A 21,982-nucleotide genomic window follows, 5' to 3' on the forward strand; every position below is an offset into this window, starting at 1 on the left:
TTAGTAACATCTAATCGATACAACTTATTTTTGTTAAAAGCTGCAAAGTATGCAGTAGATGATGAATTATACAGCAAATGCGGTAAATTCATAAATGTGCGGAAAGGCCGTGGCCACACAATTGCATTGGCTCTGAATATAACGCCCCAGACAAGGACGTTTTAGATAGTGGGATTCTATGTTTTAGAATGGGCTACGGGGTACATCTGAAATTACGTGACTAGCGATTTCATCTAACAGGTGATAGATAGGTTTGGGACAGTCAGGCACATGGCAGCCGAGGTAATGGCCCGTTCAAAAATCTCATCATTGCCTTCCATAGTCGATTTCTGGAGGCAGCACATCGTTAGAGTATAAAAGGCGCAGGCTCAACAAGTAGAACACAATGAGTCGAGTATGTTGGCGACAATCAAAAAGCAATACAAAAAATAATAATAACGGTAAAATGAAAGGCTTAAGCCCTCGCGCTCCGTGAGCTGCCGTCTCCGCACACACATGTAGCGGGTGCAGAGATAAAGGAATCCCAGCTGGAGACGGCGCGTCTTCCGCTCATCTCCGCCATGAATCACCGGCGCGCGCTCCTGCAGGCACCTGCACGTTCGACGGTGCCAGCCGCCAAGGGTTAGTGCCTGTGCTTTAAGTTAATGAACACATTACTCGGGAGTAATTGCTCGCTACCTTGGCCAGGAGTGGTCCCTCTCACCCTTATCCCTCCGCCACCCCCATCAAGCGGCGCATTAATCACCAGACGAGCCCAGCTTACTGATTCCAAGCCGGGCCTCGGACAGCAGCGCCCCCTGCGCGCGCTAGCACCTGAGCGCGCGGCCTTCTTCAAAGGAGGAGCGCACCAGCATCCAGGTAAGGAGCCGGCAGCAGCGCGTGGACACTTCCCTCAGACACAGACACAGGCAGGCGAGCAGACAGCAGAGCTAAAAAGACTTCCCTCACAAGCAGACTATGCACAGTACAAAAGACATTTCCCTCAGACACAGGCAGGCGAGCAGACAGCAGAGCTACAAAGACTTCCCTCACAAGCAGACTAGCCACAGTACAAAAGACACTTCCCTCAGACACAGGCAGGCGAGCAGGCAGCAGCGCTAAAAAGACTTCCCTCACATGCAGACTAGGCACAGTACAAAACACTTCCCTCAGACACAGGCAGGTGAGCAGGCAGCAGAGCTACAAAGACTTCCCTCACATGCAGACTAGGCACAGTACAAAACACTTCCCTCAGACACAGGCAGGTGAGCAGGCAGCAGAGCTACAAAGACTTCCCTCACAAGCAGACTAGGCACAGTACTAAACACTTCCCTCAGACACAGGCGGGTGAGCAGACAGCAGAATTACAAAGACTTCCCTCACATGCAGACTAGGCACAGTACAAAACACTTCCCTCAGACACAGGCAGGTGAGCAGGCAGCAGAGCTACAAAGACTTCCCTCACAAGCAGACTAGGCACAGTACAAAAGACACTTCCCTCAGACACAGGCAGGCGAGCAGGCAGGCGAGCAGGCAGCAGAGCTACAAAGACTTCCACCTCAAGCAGACTAGCCACAGTACAAAAGACACTTCCCTTAGACACAGGCAGGCGAGGCGAGCAGACAGCAGAACTACGAAGACTTCCTTCACAAGCAGACTAGGCAGCAGCAGTACAAACACTTCCCTCAGACACAGGCAGGCGAGCATGATACAGCAGTTACAAACACTTCTATCACAAGCAGACGAGACATAGCACAGGTATAAGGAACAGTACCAACACTTCCCTCAGACACAGGCAGGTGTACAGGCAGCAGCAATGCAAACACTCCTCTCAGACACCGGCAGGTTAGCAGGCAGCAAAGGTACACCCACTTCACTTGGCCCCACCCCTAATAAAATGGAAAGATATATATATATATATATATATATATATATATATATATACACACACACAAGATGTATGCTATACAAGAGCTACGCCTTTCATACTGAGCTCCTGCTTTTTAAACACGTTTTAACAACATGTATTTCCTCATAGGCACATACTTAATAGAGAAGGTATTGTGACAAGCTTCGGTTATCTACATAAAGCAACAAAACGGGCTTCTCTCGCATGCGTAGAATAGGCACAGCCAGGGCTTTAAGTGGGATGAAAAAACTGGGGGGTCTCTCAAAGGGGCGTGGCCTATGTAATTAGGGGCGTGGCTTAACACATAAGCTTAAAAGTCTGTGGTTAGCATAGTGTGTGCTGCCCGACTTGTATTTTGCTGTTTCTGTCATTACATCTAGATATAAGGTACAAGTAACAAAATGCCTACAACAAGTCAGGACTATCGTCTTTGTCAATGGTTGTTAGTTGAATAAGACAAATAAGCAGCAACTAGGCTTGCGTAGAAAGTGAAAAAGCTTCCACTTAGAGCCCTGGTGACACCACAACAATGTTGCTATTCCTGACCTTCAAAAAGATAAGTGGCAATATGCGCTGTTCAATAGGGCTCCCTCACTCGTACCAGCGCTCGGAGTCGTGTGTTTAAAAAAGCAGACACGAGAGATGTAAGAAGCAAGGATTTCCCTTCCCTTAAGTCGTGCCGTAACTTCTCCACTAGTGAGAAGTGAGCAGTGTGAGCAGCGCACATCGTGCCTGCTGTCACTGAAGTCTGAAAAACAACAGACCGCCGGTGCCAGGGCACAAAACAGAGCCCGATAGAGACCCGTTTCGAGGCCCCTTTTAAAAAACTGCCGGTGCTCAGACCCCTTGAGACCCGGCCCACTTAAAGCCCTGCGCACAGCACAGGCAGCATGTACAGCAAGATTACAAGCTTCTCTCAATCAGAACTGTCACAGCGCAGGCAGCAGTGTACAATACGGGCAGAACTATGTCAATGCCACTCACACCTGCTGATAAGACGTGTGAAGGCTGCACATACGTAACCATGGGCTCACGACATGTAAGGTGGAGTCTGCTAAGAAGGCTCCTTAAAATTGGGAAACTGATAAAACGCAGCTATGGAGTAACACATTTCGATGTATATTAAAAGCAAGTTACTTTACAGCTTGTTTTTGGTGGGGATTCATGAGTTATCTGGGAACTGTCAGTTTAGAAGATAACGCAACCAGGGCATGCATGTATACATATGCATGGAAGGGAGATGAAAATCTTTTCGAAAATGGTCCTTAAAATTACTCAGCCACTTCAGCTAAAAATGCAAAAAAATATGTAATATTCCTTCATTGAAAACCATGAGAATCAAGCAGCTGCGGTTAGCAGCTCGCAGTGGAAAAGCAAAAAAACAAATCTGTTGACAATCGATCATGGTAGCAGCCTCAGTAGTTCTTCACCCAGTAGTCACAGAATGCGTTTTCTGAAGCAAAAGTCACGATGCTGGCCCTGGTCCCAGCGTGCTCCTCAAATTCAGACTATGAATTGACTTCAGCTGTATCGTGTATTATGCCACTGCTTCAAGATAGATACTTCAATACTCCCGAGCCGCCTCCTGTGTATTACTCGGATCTCTGACTCAAGAGGTTCTCTACTGCGGGCTTTCCATTAATTTCAAATTCTCTTTCGTATAACATGACTAGGTTTACACTGCCACTTAATCATGTTCAATTCTACACCTTTAGGACTCCAGCAAGGGTGGATTTAGTTCTTAGATGTACACAGTTAGAATGGTAGAATCATCTATCGTTAAGGGACTTGGAGAGTATTCCAAGTTTGTATTTCTGGAAAACAAAAACAAAAAGGGGAGGGAGGGATGTGTTACTTTCTGTAACAATGGCCCTCACACGTAGGGGCTATTTTGTTTTATAGATTTGCATTTCTTGAACATTTCTCCTGATCAGAGTTGACCACGCTGCCCCATTAGCAGGATATATACCAAGCTGTTAAATTTACTGATATTCTTCCAAAGTCAAGCTGTGCTTCTCGCCTTTAACCTAATAGGTCAGTGAGATCCATATAGTTGTTCTTTAAGGTTGCAGAACACTGCTAATATTTCTGTACAGCTGATAACCCTTTTCGGAGGAAAGACATGGACATGATCGATCACACACCGCCTCTCTCCCTGCCCAACTCGATGAGCTCCACTCACCTCTGTCTGGATCATGTTGATCCTCCGGGAGCAGAGTGTCTTGACGCAGTTGTAAATGTCCACCACGCCTTCACACTCAGCCATGTCCAACATCACGTCCAGCACGATGTAGCATCCTGTCCGTCCAGTACCAGCGCTGTGAAGACAGGAGGATCCTGATAATTCTACTTCCTTAGAGTAGTTTAAGGATATCTTAAAAGTCTTATTGAGATACCCCACCACTGCTGCTGCTCTCACAGACCCATAGAGGATTAGCTGTTTATTTCAGTAGAATTTGCTAATCGCTTCCAGCACAGCACAAAGGTCACTCGTGACTTTCTAAAGAAAGCCGACGTAGAGCTAAAACTATGCAGCAAGGTTAGTACGACTGCAGACCTCTCTGTATAGAGCTCAACAAGAGAATCATGGCATGTATCACTTTTAGGTGGGGATGGCTTAAATGTGGTGGTTGTTTTCAGCTCTTTATCCAGTTTATATCAAAATTCTGACTACCAATACGTATTGGGGCTGGGATGAAGGTCATTGATGAGGATAGCTCTTACTTTGGGGCTGGCATGAAGGTTGTGGCTGGTCGGGGTCTTAAGCAGGGTCTGCATAAAGGAGGCACCTAGCTAAACTACTTACATTGAGTACTGCGTTATAATGAGAAGTGGTACCAACAGTCCACAACTACTAATACAAAAACTGAAAACTGTGAAAAAATTCCTCCAGGCTTAGTATGCACGAGTTAGATTTTTTTTTATAGCTATAATGTAGGCTTCTCGAAGCTCCTGAATAGATTTTACCTGCAGTGGACGACAACAGGCCCCGCATCTGGAGGTGTTGAGGCCTTAACTCGACGAATGAAGGCCAAAAGGCCCGTGGCATGGTAAGGCACCCCGTGTTCTGGCCACGACGTGAAGTGAAACTGCTTTACCTCATGCCTGGCTGGATAACCCCTCTGTAAAGAGACAGAAAACATGAGTGAGGTTAGATGAATGAAGAGGAGTGCAGGGAGAACAAGCATTGGAAATGCAATAGGTCTCGCAGTAGTAAAGTTTGAGCTATAGGTGTTATTTATTTTTTTGTTTTTTATTTATGTGTTGTTTTTTCTAAATAGCTAAATTAATAGCTTTCTTCTTTACAAAGCCAATAGATATCATTTTTGTAAATGTGACACCTCTAGCATTTGTAAAGCAACATGTTTTGTATTAACGGGACTTATATGTGACTATATGTCGACTAAATTATGCAGCAAGATAAATTATGTAGAGTATTGCGGCACAATTTGTGATCATATTTCATTACTTTATCATTTTCATACTTGTTAGCACTGTCTGGGCTGAGACTCCACCTCATAATTACCAGTTTAACCCTCAAACAAAGCAATAAGCAATGGATGTGTGACCAGTCACCCTTTGCAAATGACCTTCCATTGTGCAGCAATACGTTTTGCAGTATTGTTTAGTTACTGTTGATCTGTTTCAGCTAGAAACTTTTTTTTTGTGTTCAACTCTGCAGGATATGCAGCAGACGATGGATTATGTGGCGCTTGCAACAAATCCATCATCATGCAGATAATGTTGCAGCCACAAAATTGCGTAATTCCAGTGGCCCTCGCTATGGGGAAATAAACAATATTCACCAGCCCCATAAGCCAAGTTACACATATGGCCAGACCAGGGCACACGGGGTACTGCAGTCAATTTAGAGTGTGCGAGTTATTAAAATTGGACAACCAGTGTCAGTAGAGACGAGCCACAACTGTTAACGGGGGCTGCACTGCGTTGTAAATGTAACATCTTAAAACAGGCACATTGAGGTTGTAGCTTGTTCTGTGACAGAGGTGTGAGTTACGCAGTTCTCACCACAGAGCCCAGGATAGTCGCTCAGCAGAAAATTCTGGCACCCTGTTTTGTGATTCATTTCAGACGGTTCGAGGGGGAACAGTGGGAGAGACTGAGGCAACCAGAGGAAACGTGGGATGGAGTGATGGAACAAAACAGGGAGGGGATACTTAGGATGGGCTGACGCAGCACAATGTAACAAGCATTGGCAAAGAATATGTACAGCAAAGTAAGCAAGGGATAAAGAGACAGGAACTGTAAATACAATGAAAGAAAGTGGAGGCACGGATGAGGGACATAAGAGAGCAGTAAGAAGGGGATGAACTAGAGGAAAAGGGGTGAACAAGAGGAGAAAGAAAGCAATGGCGGGGAAAAAAGCAGGCAGCGGAAAGAGGAGAGGTTAAGAAAAAGACTGATTAGAGGATGTATGAGCAATGGCCAGGGGGCATGAGCCATCAGTTCTGCGCTATGCTGTTCTTGTGACTACCACGGTTCCTCTTTATGGGGAAAATAATAGTCTCTGGGGAAACCCGAGAGTTTCAGAATGTGCACTGAATCCAAGTTCTCAATGTGCAGGAAGGCGGCAGTGGGGATCATGGTAACTTTCCGAGCCCGGCCTGAGCACGTGTCAGGGAGTTCCCCTCGCACAGAATCAGCTGAGGCAGCCTGGCAACAGGTGGGTACTGGGGGGGAGAACGAGGCTCCTGGCACCAAGAATAAAACGAAGATACACACGCACAAACATAGGCGCCACCAAGGCACGGCTGTCCCCGCGCTCGACATTCACGAGACGGTGGAGGCGAATTGACAGTTTACAAATATTAATACAAATACAATGTGGACAATTGACATAACTAACGACAGTAACCACCTTCCAAGTCCGCTATTCCTAGCGTTTGTTTCTTAGAGGTAGTTGATAGTGACATGGCAGACAGGGGAGGGGGCGGAGCGGGGGTGTGGGAGGAGTGCGGGAACAGACGGCGAGGGGAGGAGAGTAGGAGGAGGAGAGTAGGGGAGGCACGGCCTAGCGGCCGTGCAATCAAGAAGTGAGGGGGCGGGAGAGTAGGCAAGGCAGGCGGCTGGGGGCATGTGCACGCGCTTTTAAGCTCAATGCGCATGCGCATTGAGCTTAAAAGTCACGGGCACTGCAAGGAATCGCCACGATTCCTTGCAAGTTGGATAAAGAGTGGATAAGCCCCCATAGTCTCGCTTGCTCGATGCGCATGCGCATCGACAGGCGAGACCTAAAAAGGAAAGCGTCCAGGTGGTGAGGGAGGAAAAAACGATAGGAACAAGGGCAGAAGAGACACGGAAAACTAATAGAAAGGAAAAAGGAAAACAAAATGCTGAAAAAACATTTAGGAGCAGCAAAAGAAGGGAGATCATAAAAGAAGAAAAAGAAAAGCGGATTAAATGAATTTGGGCGTCCAACAACACAACATAAGGATGTAAAAAAGGGAAGCTAAATTAAAATAAACATATTTAAGAGCAAAAAAGTTTGAAGCAGAAAGAAAAAACAATGTTGGGAGTAAATTATGATGCAGCAACTACTGTAAAAAATAAAGAAAATGGTAACAAAGAAAGAAACCATGGATAAAAAGTGGAGAGGAAAAAGAAATATAGAAAAAATATAGAAAAAAACACAGCAAAATAAAGATACTAAAACAAAGAAGAGAGAAAACAATGAGCAACTCCAGACTGAAGAAAGAGGCAAATGACAAAAGAAAGAACACAACAAAGAAAGAGTAATACAAGAAACATCAAATATAAGAAACATCAAATGGCAAACTGAAAAAGAAGTAAGAAATTAAGATTGAAAATAAGTATGAATCAGTAATAAAGTAAGTAGATATGGGCAAATAGTCAGTCACTCATAGTCAATACCCCTGCAGATTCGACAAAAGTTCAGACTATTCTGGGCAATGTCCTCACAGAAGGGACGGAAGCTTGTTTCCTTCCCAGTATAAGAATTGGCTTGGTAGTTTGGTCTGCCCTGTTCCCATGATGCACTGGGCCAGGGACAGACTAATTTGCATGTAGCCAGGTTCTGAGCTGGGATGGTGCAGTGAGCTAAACAACGGTGATGGATCAAGCCCTGATCTTTGGACTGGGTAGGAGTGTTCTGCTTAATTCAGATACTCTGTCCGTCACCACCCCCTTTTCTGAATCGTTTTGTCCACCATAAGCGTGGAAGGGTATACTCAGATGTGAGTCCCTTGCTCACTGCACCATCAGGATTCAAGCAAGCCGGGCCGAAGACGGCTGAAATGCCAGAAACCGGTCCCCGGAAGCTTGTTTCCTTCCCAGTATAAGAATTGGCTTGGTAGTTTGGTCTGCCCTGTTCCCATGATGCACTGGGCCAGGGACAGACTAATTTGCATGTAGCCAGGTTCTGAGCTGGGATGGTGCAGTGAGATAAAAAACGGTGATGGATCAAGCCCTGATCTTTGGACTGGGTAGGAGTGTTCTGCTTAATTCAGATACTCTGTCCGTCACCACCCCCTTTTCTGAATCGTTTTGTCCACCCTAAGCGTGGAAGGGTATTCTCAGATGTGAGACCCTTGCTCATTGCACCATCAGGATTCAAGCAAACCGGGCCGAAGACGGCTGTAATGCCAGAAACCGGTCCCCGGGAGCTTGTTTCCTTCCCAGTGTAAGAATTGGCTTTTGTAGTTTGGTTTGCCCTGTTCCCATCATGCACTGGGACAGGAACAGACTAATTTGCATACAGCCAGGTTCTGAAACTGGGATGGTGCAGTGAGCTAAAAAACGGTGTTGGATCTAGCCCTGATCTCTTGACTGGGTGAGAGCTTTCTGCTTAATTCAGAGACTCTGTCCCTCACCACCCCTTGTTGTAAATATTTTTGTCCACCCTAAGCGTGGAAGGGTATTCTCAGATGTGAGACCCTTGCTCATTGCACCATCAGGATTCAAGCAAACCGGGCCGAAGACGGCTGTAATGCCAGAAACCGGTCCCCGGGAGCTTGTTTCCTTCCCAGTGTAAGAATTGGCTTTTGTAGTTTGGTTTGCCCTGTTCCCATCATGCACTGGGACAGGAACAGACTAATTTGCACACAGCCAGGTTCTGAAACTGGGATGGTGCAGTGAGCTAAAAAACGGTGTTGGATCTAGCCCTGATCTCTTGACTGGGTGAGAGCTTTCTGCTTAATTCAGAGACTCTGTCCCTCACCACCCCTTGTTGTAAATATTTTTGTCCACCCTAAGCGTGGAAGGGTATTCTCAGATGTGAGACCCTTGCTCATTGCACCATCAGGATTCAAGCAAACCGGGCCGAAGACGGCTGTAATGCCAGAAACCGGTCCCCGGGAGCTTGTTTCCTTCCCAGTGTAAGAATTGGCTTTTGTAGTTTGGTTTGCCCTGTTCCCATCATGCACTGGGACAGGAACAGACTAATTTGCATACAGCCAGGTTCTGAAACTAGGATGGTGCAGTGAGCTAAAAAAACGGTGTTGGATCTAGCCCTGATCTCTTGACTGGGTGAGAGCTTTCTGCTTAATTCAGAGACTCTGTCCCTCACCACCCCTTGTTGTAAATACACCCATAGTTTAGGCAAAAATGTATTCAATCAACTAACAGGAAATTAATAATCCATCAATGAAACTCCGGGAAAGCCATGGAGGCCAAGACTACCTAAATCCTTCTTTCATGCAAGAAGGGCCATGCCTGCCAATCACACACAGGGAAACACAAGCACAATGTACCCGCTCCATTGAGAAGGTCCGGACTTCATACTCCGCCATGGTCTCTGTTTCTAGCAGCGTGATCTTGATGTCGCCGTAGAGTTCGGAGCTCTCCGGCCAGTACTTAGAGCACTTCACCTGAAAGATAAAGAGGGTTAGAGTGCTGCTGGCACTTGGACCCCTGTACCCAAGCTCAGTGTGGATCAGATGCACAAGCATCCGCGTGGAGGGCAGGCTATGAGCAAGGGCACTGGGCATGGCATCTCTTTTCCTCCTTTTTGTCTCATCCCCACCTCTTCTGCAGGCCCGGCCACGCCTCTCTCTCCCTGGATGGTGCATCTAGGCGCACACTCAACAAACATTGGTCTCTCACTGTTATAAGGGTTATCATCTGGGGTTTCCAGTTCTGGTACTGATACACATCTGTATATCTTTTTTCTGTAATAGTCGCCCACCCTCTCAACTCTTAGAAGCTTTCTATGTTTTCTTCAATATTTAATTTCCACTTCTTTACCACCCCAGAGTTTTATATAGCGCGAACGTCAAGGTATCGGGTATCAGAGCGCTTTACATGAGCACCAGTTGCTTAAACACGGACACATTCATTGTTTTAGTTAGGCACAGGGAGATTAAGTGATTTGCCCAGAATCACAGTATGTTGAGTTACCAGACTCGAACCCAGTTCCCCAGATTTGAGATGGACCGCTCTAGCCGTTAAGCCACACCCTTTCTCTCTGCTCCGAGGTACATTTTGAGCCTTGACTCGCAGCGGCTGGACTCGTTTTTACTCGTTCTATTCCCAAACACAGTAGTTCAGATTTCTGATAAACAGCTTCCTGTCTTTTTCATCAGCTGCAACAGTCTCTTCCTGTTCTCAAAGTATGTCTCTGTGTCTTGCACTGCTGATCCCTCCCTCTCGCATGCATGCTGTCTGTCCTGAGAGGCTTTCATTCAGTCCCTGGCATCCCCCTCATCCAAGAATCCACTCAAGAACGTACCCTGCCCACCTCCACCAACTTCGTTATCATCACAATGCTGGAGCAGTGCTCCTGCCACACCATCCTCCAGAAGTCGTAAACCATCTCCTGCTTTGGACCTGCGGGTGAAGAAGACATAGGTCAAGTTTGGAACTAAGTCTTATAACCATCCTTAACCCCTTCGATGCCGGGGACGGCCCCCAGTCATCTCACTTGACGGTGGGAGTGTGCGGAGGATGTCCAGGGGCCTTCCGAACCCCGCCCACTGATTAGAATGCCAGCACCGCGGCGGAATTTGTGCCGTGGTCAAGGTGTTAAAAGGCCACTCTCTTCATGGGGATCATATTCAACGTCTCTCCCTCCATCCGTACGTATTTCCCATTCCCTTACTTCTACCTCCATGCAAGAAGTCCTTGTGAATCTATAACACAGCGCTAACACTGGGTTTAGTTAAGTGAAGGTGCAGAGCAAGTTCTGCCAATGATGGAGGCAAAGCGAACACCTTCTTTCTAGGCCATCTGAAGACAGACAAGCTGCCGCTGGCCTCCCCAGGCACGTGAAGGCAATTGGAGGCAGCACACATGACCATGTGAGGGCAGCTAGAACTAGCACAAGCATTTCAGCCATTTGAAGGCAGATACAGCATTGACCTTTGTCAAAGTGAGAGGGAATGGCGTTGTACCACAATATCGTGTGAAGGATATCAACCTGCAAAAATATAATGTCCAGAATATTGAGTAATATTATATCACAGGGTTAACATATATAGGGTTACTATTCTTTTTTAATTTTTTTATTTCAAGGTACTTGTATTAGTATTTTTAACACCAAATAAGGGCCTATATATGTCTTCAAGGGACTCAGATATAAAAAGATGTGTGGGTGCGTAAGCATGTATGTGTATTATGTATCATATATATATATATATATTCATTATATATATATATATATATATATATATATATATATATATATATATATATATATATATATATATATATATATATATATATATATATATATATATATATATATATATACACACATGCACTTATTTATATTATTAATATAAAATTTACTGAAATAAAACAAAGGTTAAAGTGGTTAATGTGCCGTTACAGGTGGGTTAAAATTCACCAGCCACCTCCCTGGGGTAATTCACTGAAATGCGGGGGGGGGGGGGTTCACTCAGCCCCCCAAGCAGTCCCCGGGGACCACCACCTCCGGGGCAAAATGTTTGCAACTCCCTTTCTCCAAAAGCATTGCCGGCTCCCGGAGGAGGCGGGGAGCCAGCAGGGATCGCGGGGGCCTTGAAGCTACCTTGAAGCAGTTCACAACAAGAGGCCATGCCTCGGGAGCCCACTCCCTGTTTTTAAAAACAATTATGAAGGCCTGGCCCCGGGGCTGATATAGGCCTAGGGATGGGGGCCGGGCGGCTCCCCTCCCTTTTAAAAAAAAATAAATAATGGCCTGGCCCCAGGGGATGGGGTCCTTGGGGCTGAAATTGGCCTCAAAAGGGGGGCCACATGGCCCCCTCCCATTAAAAAATGAAGGGCCGGCCTCGAGGGGATCGGGTCCATGGGGCTATAATCTGCCCGGGGAGGGAGTCGCGCGCCCCGCCTTCCATTTAAAAAAATAAAGGGCAGGCCCCGGGGGGATGGGATCCCCGGGCCATAATCGGCCTGGGGAGGGAGGCTATGTGGCCGCCCTACCCATTAAAAATAATAATACTGGCCCCGGAAGATTGTGCAGCCGGGGCAGAAATTGACCAAAGGGGGGAAGCGACGTAGCCCCCTTCCCTAAAACATACTATTTAACCCGCTCTCTGCAAATGTACCTCTTTAAGCAGTGGTGGTTGGGGAAAGAAATCCCCTTGAATGCTGCGGGACTTTGGGGGCCAACAAGCCCCCTTTTTACCTCCAGTAAGACCCAGACAGTGGGATTGCTGAGAGGACATGAAGGCTATGCCCCCTTTCTCTACAACTCTGCAAATGCGCCTCCTGGTGTGCTTCCGGTTGGGGAATGAGTTCCACTTTACTTCTGAGGACCCCAGGACTAAAGTGGACTATTTCCCCCAACCAGAAGTGTATCAGGTGGCACGTTTGCAGAATGTTAGAGAAAGGGGGCATGGCCTCTAACAACCTCTCAGCAATCCAGCTGTGTGGTTCTTACTGGGGGTGGGAGGAGGGGTAGCTGGACCCCAAGGACCCTCAAGAGCCAAGGGGACTTCATCCCTTAACTAGTATTGCGCAGGAGGCGCGTTTGCAGAGTGATGGAGAAAGCGAGCGTGGCCACAGAGCACCTCTCAGTAAACTCACTGTGTGGGACTTACTGGATTTACCAGGAGGATTATCTGGTGGCAAGGGGACTTCATCCCCCCTACTAGTAGGGTGCCAGGAGGTGCTTTTGCACAGTAGTTGAGAAAGGGGGTGTGGCCAGTGTTTAAGTGGGCCGGGTCTCACTGGTGCTGAGCACCAGCAGTTTTTAAAAGGGGGCCTCAAAACGATTCTCTATGGGACTCTGTTTTTTGCCCTGGCACAGACAGTCCATTTTTTTACGGACTGCAGCGACAGCAGGCAGATCGATGTGCGGGTGCTCACACTGCTCACTTCTCACTAGTGGAGCAGTTAGGGCATGACGTCATGTCAGGTGAGCGTTGTAGAGGATGGGAAATCTTTTTAAGAGTCGTTATCTCTCTGGATTTCCCTTCTCTTTGTGAAACTCAGAAGCAGCAACATTATCGTGGGGTCACCCGGGCTTTAAGTGAAAGAGATGCTGCGGTAATATTGTGCTTCTTAGCCCCGAGGGGCATTTTTTTCCCGCGCTCTCTCTGGCAAACAATTAAAGCGATGTCCACACGATGTTTCCAAATTGATTTCGCTTGTTTATTTACATCAACCAGCAACAAAAACCCTACGCGTTTCGGTCTGTACACAGACCTTGCTTCTGGGACTGGTGATATCAAACAAACCATTTTTTAAGGTGATTAAATAAAGTACAAAACAACCGGTGACATCAATTCCTATTGCAGTGTCAGGGAATTATGGGACATGTAGGAAAAGCATCATTATTTGTAAAAAAAACTCCTCATATTCTATCTCACGTTTATAATAATAAGGAAACATAGAACATACTTTTGATCATTTTAGCGAGCAACGTTCCTTTTTGGCACTTGACCCACAATTGAGCCCTTTGGTGGGCCTATTCATTAAGCCACCCTCTAGTGGGGAATATTCTAATCAGGGATCTTATTCCAACTCTAATTAAGCCCTTCGGTGGGCCTGTCTGGTAAGTCAATAACGCTCATTTCATTTCCAATTATTTCACCACAAACAATACTCTTACTGCCCATCTCACTTCTTCTTCCCTGTATCTTGATGGTCACTGTGTGAAGTCAAAGAAAAGTGAAAAGTATGTGTCTAAATACATGATATCCAAAAAAAGGAGAGAAAAAGGGAAGAAAAAAGAGGGAAAAGAAAAGAGAAGAAAGGAAACAGAAAGATGGGAAAAGGGAGAGAGATTCCAGTATTTACACCCATTAAAATCAAGTAATCTAGGATAGAGGAACCCGCCAATGTTTATCTAAAGGTGTAAATGCAACTCTTCATCCTGGTTCTTTCCCAGCGGACTTAATGTACGGAAGTTCAGGATATGTTTGGATTCCTTTTGCCTCATTGTTCTTTCACGATCTCCACCGCTTGGATGTATTCCCACAGTCTCCACTGCATAGAATTTAAGATCCTTCCAGTTGCCCCCATGTTCCTTTTTCATATGTTTGGCAACTGCGTTGCTTCTGTCGGTGTTTATCGTAGCATGAACGTGTTCCAGGATGCGTTTTTTTCAATTCGCACTTCGTACTCCCAACATATTTCAAAGAGCACAGGCATTCAATGATGTATATTGCATACTGACTTTTGCAGTTAATGAGTTGTTGAATTTTCCATGCCTGTTTGTTGGCCATGATGATTTCTTTGGTGTTTTGAGCAATACTGCACACCTTGCAGCTTGAACATTTGTAGAAGCCTTTTGGTTTCAACCAGGTTTCTCTTTTTTTTCGGTGGTAGGAAATGACTATGAACCAACTGGTCCTTCAAATTTCTAGACCTTCGGTAAGTTACTTCCGGATGGTCTCCCACAATGGTTGATGTTGTGGTATCCATATGTTAGATGTGCCAGTTCTTTCTCAGAATTTTTGTCAGTTGTTGATTGGCCGTCGAGTATGTAGTGATTAATCTTATTTTGTTGTCATTCTTTTAACTTACTTGTTTTTCTTTCAACAAATCTGTTCTCTTTACTGTATCTGTTCGTGCTAGGGCAATTTTGATTGATCTTGGATTGTACTTTCTTTTTTCAAATCTTATTTTGGCTTGTCTTTGTTGTTTTATCCAATCCTCCTCCTTGGAACAAATTATCTTGATTCTGAGAAATACCCCATAGGGGATATTTTCAATTAAACTGGACCGATGAAAGCTTTGGGCATGTAAGACAGCATTTGTTGCTGTATTTTGTCGGTGCAGAGTAGTATGTACCTCGTTGTTCCAGATGAAAATGTCAGTGTCCAAAAATACCACATTGTTTTCACTGATGGTGTGAGTGAATTTCAATCCAAAGTTGGAATCATTTAGAATCTTAAAGTACTTTGAAAATTCTTCCTCCGTTCCGTCCCATATCAAAAGCAGATCATCGATATATCTGAGCCATGCTATGGTCTTATTTACAAATGCATCGTTTTCATTGCGCCATGCCCAGGTTTCTTCCCATAATCCCATCGTTAGGCAGGCGTATGATGGACTGAAGGAAAATCCCATGGCCGTCCCTTTAGATTGGCGGAAGATCTCCTCGCCAAATAAACATTTTGTTCCAAGCACATTTGAATCATTTCCAATAACATACTGTTATGATTGGTAAACTGGATATTTCTATCCATTAGGAAATGTTCACATGATTTTAGCCCAATGTCATTCCGAATATTCAAATATAAGGACACCACATCCATGCTAATTAGCTTATGTGAAGGTTGCCACAGGGTTTCTTGTAATCTCCTCAGTAAATTGCCCATATCCTGGATGTAAGATGTTGAGCATTTGACAAAAGGTAGTAAAAACACATCCAAGTAATTAGCCATTGGTTCGAGTAAGGCACCTTTCGCCAAGATTATCGGTCTCCCTGGGGGCTTCGTGGGGTGTTTGTGGACTTTAGGCAGGAAGTATATTGTTGCCATTTTTGGAAGTGATGTGGTAAGATATTTGACTTCATCCTCGTCCAGTAAATTTTGTTTAAGCCAGTTGTTCAATTTCATATCCAGTTCCTCCTTCCATTTTGCCGTAGGGTTCGTTTTTAGTTTTTCGTATTACTCTCTATTTCTAAGTTGCGAATATGCCTCACGAATATATGCTTCTTTCTCCAGGATGATAACATTTCCACCCTTATCCGCCAACTTAATTTCAATGGTTTCATCTTTTTTTAAGGCATTTAATGCTTTCCTTTCTTCCAATGAGAGGTTGTCTGTCTTCTTGGATACTTTTAAGTTGTATAGATCCTTAATCACACATTCGTGAAAGAAGTCAATGTTATTGCCAGGAGGCAATTTTGGGTAGAATTTAGATTGTGGCCTTTTCTGGCTGCTTCCTGCTACAAATGGATCACACTGGGAGCTTATTTCCCCTCTTTCACTCTCAGGATCTAGATTTAATTCCATCAAATTTATAAAGCGTTCCACATCTTTAGCTGGTAATCCAATCACTGGTTCTGGAGTAATTTTCTTATGTTTTGCAATGTTGGGATTACCCACAAATAATTTAGCCAGTTGGATCTTTTGTATGTATTTGTAGAGATCAATCCTGGTTTCCCCTAGATCTATGCTGTTTGTGGGGCAGAAGTTCAAGACCCGTTTTAGAATTCTCTGTTCCATTTCTGTTAAAATTCTCGATGATAAATTTATCACTTCCAGTTCTTGTCCTTCATTTTTGAAGGCTGGTCTTAGCTTTTGATCTGTTAATTCCATTTTTGTCGTATACTCCTAGTCATTGTTCCCATACGAGTTGCGCCAAAACTTTGATCCGCATTTTTGCTTGCCCCTTCTTGTCTGTTTCGGCGGGCATTTCCACGTCCCCTTCCTCTTCCTTTGTTGATTTTTGTTAATGGCGTCATTGTCTTTTTCCAATTTTTCTGCTGCAGTGCGAATTTCATCTTGTCTAAAAAAGAACATTTAGACCTGATTTCTCTATGTTCAACTTCTCCTTCACTCGTGCTAGCGTCTGTTGAGGTTAAAGAGGACATGCTTCCAGTTTCGGCTGTAAATTCTGTTCCTTCGTTTAGTTTGAATTTATCAAACTTTCGTGAATATGCGATCCTCCTGGTAATCGTCCTTATCTCTTTGAAATTTGGACTGCTTTCTCATTCGTACAGTCTCCTCATGTTTGTCTATATAATGTTCTAATTCTTCTTTGATTTTTTTCATTTCTGATTCATATCCATTGCGGCCAGTTCCTTCTCCAATTCTTTGAGTTGTTTAGTTGTTTTGTCCAAGGCTATTTCAATGTGCCTTATTAAAATCTCCATTAATCCCAGTGAGGATTGTAAGATGTATTCACCCCATTCACTTAGCAGATCATTACTTGTATCCTGGTGGCTGGGCATTAAGTTGATACGCAGGCCCCGTGGGACACGTTTGACTTCCACATATTTTCTTCAACTTGCCACTTTCCACCACTTGTTTATCTCCTTTTGAGACATTAAGTCCGCTGGGATTGAACCAGGATGAAGAGTTGCATTACCACCTTTAGATGAACATTGGCGGGTTCCTCTATAACTTGATTTTAATGGGTGTAAATACTGGACTCTCTCTCCCTTTCCCATTTTTCTGTTTCCTTTCTTCTCTTTTCTTTTCCGTCTTTTTTCCTCCCTTTATCTCTCTTTTTTTTGGGTATCATGTATTTAGACACATACTTTTCACTTTTCCTTGACTTCACACAGTGACCATCAAGATACAGGGAAGAAGAAGTGAGATGGGCAGTAAGAGTATTGTTTGTGGTGAAATAATTGGAAATGAAATGAGCGTTATTGACTTACCAGACAGGCCCACCGAAGGGCTTAATTAGCGTTGGAATAAGATCTCTGATTAGAATATTCCCCACTAGAGGGTTGAATAAAATGCTCAGGTATGGCTTAATGAATAGGCCCACCAAAGGGCTCAATTGTGGGTCAATTGCCAAAAAGGAAAATTGCTCGCTAAAACGATCAAAAGTATGTTCTATGTTTCCTTATTATTATAAACGTGAGATAGATTACGAAGAGTTTTTTTTTACAAATATTGATGCTTGTACTACATGTCCCATAATTCGCTGACACTGCAATAGGAAATGATGTCACCGGTTGTTTTGCACTTTATTTAATCACCTTAAAAAAATGGTACGTTTGATATCACCAGTCCCGTGAGCAAGGTCTGTGTACAGACCGAAATGCGTAGGGTTTTTGTTGCTGGAAATAAACAAGCGAAATCAATTTGGAAACATTGTGTGGACATCGCTTTAATTGTTTGCCAGAGAGTGTGCGGGAAAAAAAACGCCCCTCAGGGCTAAGAAGCAATATATATATACACACAAAATGTCCTGTCGCAGCGGGAGCTCGATCCAGTTGGTGCCAGCGGTTAGACCAGGACAGTGTCTCAATTTATTCCATACCAAAGAAGAAATCGCTGCACACTCCTTGATGTTTCATGCAGTTACTTTATTTTTCAAACGTGAGACAACTCCCTACGCGTTTCGAACCGTAGTTCCTGTTCACGGTAGCTTTGGTGATTTGTCCCTCTACTATTTCTATGTTTCTGCCTGTATACACACCCTATGATTGATGAGGGCATGCTGGGACTTGTAGTATTGTCAAATTTAGCCTAATGCTTTACATTACACATTGTGGGTTTTTACATAACAGCGAGGAGTTATTTTAGTTACCGCATGTAAAAGCGTTCCCTCTTTTTACAGGGATGAGGGCGCTTTTTGACGCTTGTGAAACTCACGTGCGTGTATAATCAAGACTCAATGTACCTGAGAGTTGATTCAATGCGTAACTTTTCGGACTGAAAGGTCCATTGACAATTATGGGCTGAGTGCCCTACGTCCCCGCTGTATGTTCTAACCCGCAAGCAGTGTTTCATTGTAATCATTGGCTGTGTATACCCAATTTTTCAACAATATAAATCAGTTTCTAGAGACAGCTATTTACAAGTACATTTCTAGTTCTTTTGGAGAGGCAGTTTGGATAACAGATGTCCAAATGTTTAGCAAGATTGTCAATTTCTTAGTTTTTATAAATGAACATAAAGTTCATCGCCATTGATATAATATATATATATATATATATATATATATATTTCATGCTGATCTATCTTATGCAGCTAACAACCATTGAAAAAGCCAATAGTCCTGACTTGTTGTAGGTATGATGTTACTTGTTGTATCATATATCTGGATGCAATGACAGAAACAGCAAAATACAGGTCGGGCGGCACACTATGCTAAGCACAGATTTTTAGCTTACGTGTTTTTAAGCCACACCCTTAATTGAACTGCCCACGCCCCTTTGAGAAACCATCTTTTTTTTCATCCCACTTAAAGCCCTAGGCGTGGCCTCTGACAACCTCTCAGCTAACCTGCTGTGTGGGACTTTTTGGAGTTAACAGGAAGGGTAGTTGGCCCTCAAGAACGTCCTTGAGGGCCAACTACCCCTCCTGTTACCTCCAGTAAGTCCCACACAGCCGGATTGCTAAGAAGTCCTCCTGGTACCTCCTATAAGTCCTACACAGCGGGATTCCTGAGAGCTGGTCTGAGGCCTAGTCCCCTTTCTCCACCACTCTGCAAATGCAATTACAAGTTAATAAACCATAGAAATCTACTGAAAAAAACAAAGGTTACAGGGAAGTTATAGTTAGGAATTTGCTTTTATAAATCCTTAGAAATTCACTGACAACCAAAGGTTACAGGGACGTTATAGTTAGGAATTAGCTTTTTAAAACCTTAGAAGTTCACTGAAACAGTACAAAACCAGCGAAATTCGGCAGCTATAGTTACCTAAGCTAACTATAACTTACGACCCTGCAATGCACTGCTTATGACCTCACATATTACACCACTCATGACATGGCAGTACATTGCGGGGGCATAAGTTATAGTTAGCCCAGGTAACTAGAACTGCTAAATGCCTCTGGTTTTGTACAAGTGAAATGTGAGCCTAACTATAACGTCCATGCAACCTTTGGTTTTTCCAGTGAATTTTTAAGGTTTTGTTTAAATTATATTTCTTAACTATAACCTCCCTGTAACCTTTGTTTTATTAATTGAATTGCTAAGGATTTTTTAAACTCTATTTCTTAACTGTAACCAGTGGAGGTTTAATTTCTGTGAAATGTGCATCATGGAAGAATGAATCCTGCCCTGCGTATTTATCCAAAAAGACACCACCATTTTCTGCAACACCTCTACCCAACTGGAGTACTTTCTACTGGCTAACTACTAAGTGCTACCACATTGGGTAAATGTATGCTGCATCTCCTACACTACAACTACGTAAAGGACATCAATAAAATGTCTCTACTGACGTTGTGTGTTTGTAACTTGGCCAATATGATTGTTCCTAGAGTGTCTTCATCAGATATTTTTAGAAAGTAGAACTGCAGACAAAACACACTTGGATGATTTGTACTTTGCAGAAGTGCTTCTTTGTTTCGGGGAGATGCAATTGTATTCCTAGGCAAGAGGAACAAGTCTCCAAAATAGGAGGGTATGGTGCTGTGGGGTTCTTTTAGTAAGATGTCCATCATCCTGAGAAAAGGGCAATAAGACGTTGAATACCGCTAATGTATATAGGGTGGGGCCAAACGGACGGGGCTTGTAGGCAAGTTTACATACTTCTAATTTGTAAAAGTTTAGAACATGATCTCTGGATTCAGGAGCAGTTATAAAAAAATAACCCACTCATCACAAACACCATATGAGATTTTGCGCTTGAGATAAGCAAGTATACAAACACCTCAATCAAGTATTACAGATACATTTTCACAGTAGAAATGCAGAGAAAACATACTTGCTTTGCCTTGGCCATGATCACTAAGTTAGGATGATTAGTACTCAACATAAGTGGTGCTTAAACTTGGGCACTTGCTTTGTTGAAGTATAGGAAGGGGGACCACACAGCCCATCTCCCCGGGCTTGATTTCGGCCCTAGGACCCCATCTCCGAGGGGCCCGGCCTTTTTATTATTTTTCTAATAGGGGAGTGTGCTGTGTGGCCCCCATCAACCCAGTCGATTTCAGCTCCGGGGACCCCCATTCCCTGGCATCTGATCTTTTTGCAATGGGAGGAGTGGGACCATGCGGCTGCCCTCCCGGACCGAATTCGGCCTTATGGACCCCATTCCTCGGGGTCCAGCCACGGTTTCGAGGGTGCCCCCAGGGAACCCACTCTTCATTGGGAGAGTGGTGGGGGTAACCGCAAGCCCCGCAGTCCCTGCTGGCTTCCCACCTCCTGCAGGAGCTGGCATTGCACTTACACACACGGAGCGGCTGAGCATGCAGCTCTCTGTGTGTGAAAACAGTTTGCCTGTTTCTCTGCCTGCTTGAGAGCAGGCATGGAAACAGACAAATGGTCTGCTGTCAATAAATGAGCATTTTCAATGCTCTTGCTTGCTGAAACCAGAGTGTTTGCTCTGGGCTGGTGGGAGTCATTAAAGCTCCTGGGAAGCCATAAAAAACAACTATGTCCCGAGGGGGGAGGCACCCCAGGACATAGCAGGAGCAGGTCCTGAGAGGTGGAGGTCCCCAGGGCTGCAGGGGTGTACTGTGGGCCCCCACATTAAATTAACATTTAGCCCCGGGGAGGTGGCTGTACCAGTGGCTGCGTGGGTGCCCTGCAGGCCCCCAGTACTATTTTGATATTGAGCCCCGGGGAGGTGGCGGTCACTGGGGCTGTGGGGCACTCCACAGGGCTCCTTCATTATTTTGATGTGTCTAGCCCATGGAAGTGGCAGGCCCAGCATACTTATTGTAGAGTAACTTGGGGAGGTGTCGGTCCCGGGTACTGCGGGGGGTGCATGTGCTCCCCACATTACTTAATAAATATTTGCCCCGGGGAGATGGTGGTCCCCAGGGCACGGTGCAGGGATACCCCGTGCATGCAAACATACAACGGCCAGGGAGGTGGTGGTCCCTGGGTTTTCAAAAGCCCTAGGAGGGGGGCCGTGTGCCCCTCCTATTTTTATGATATTCTCTTACATTTCTCAACAACTACTGAAAGGATTTACACCAAATAACAAAAATCACAATCTGTAGTGCAAAAACTAGCTTTCTGCCAAATTTGGTGTAATTCTGTCCAGCGGTTCAGGCTGCAAGCGTGTTTAAAGGACCTGAGGGAATT

At 44.7% G+C, this 21,982-nt stretch overlaps 1 protein-coding gene across 2 annotated transcripts in view; it reads right to left on the minus strand.

The window, feature by feature from the left end:
- The window catches only part of PTPRU (protein tyrosine phosphatase receptor type U), an 816,311-nt gene that overhangs the window by 89,889 nt on the left and 704,440 nt on the right, over positions 1 to 21,982 (minus strand). For both annotated transcript variants that reach the window (XM_086957511.1, XM_086957512.1), the window contains 4 exons: positions 10,596 to 10,693; positions 9,619 to 9,735; positions 4,856 to 5,010; positions 4,071 to 4,206 (listed from right to left, as the gene is read on the minus strand). In XM_086957511.1, the coding sequence (XP_086813637.1) occupies positions 4,071 to 4,206; positions 4,856 to 5,010; positions 9,619 to 9,735; positions 10,596 to 10,693 (506 nt within the window). The remainder of the gene's footprint in view (positions 1 to 4,070; positions 4,207 to 4,855; positions 5,011 to 9,618; positions 9,736 to 10,595; positions 10,694 to 21,982) is intronic.

The sequence above is a fragment of the Lissotriton vulgaris genome, chromosome 2_1 (assembly GCF_964263255.1).
Source record: "Lissotriton vulgaris chromosome 2_1, aLisVul1.2, whole genome shotgun sequence".
Classification (NCBI taxonomy): Eukaryota; Metazoa; Chordata; class Amphibia; order Caudata; family Salamandridae; genus Lissotriton; species Lissotriton vulgaris.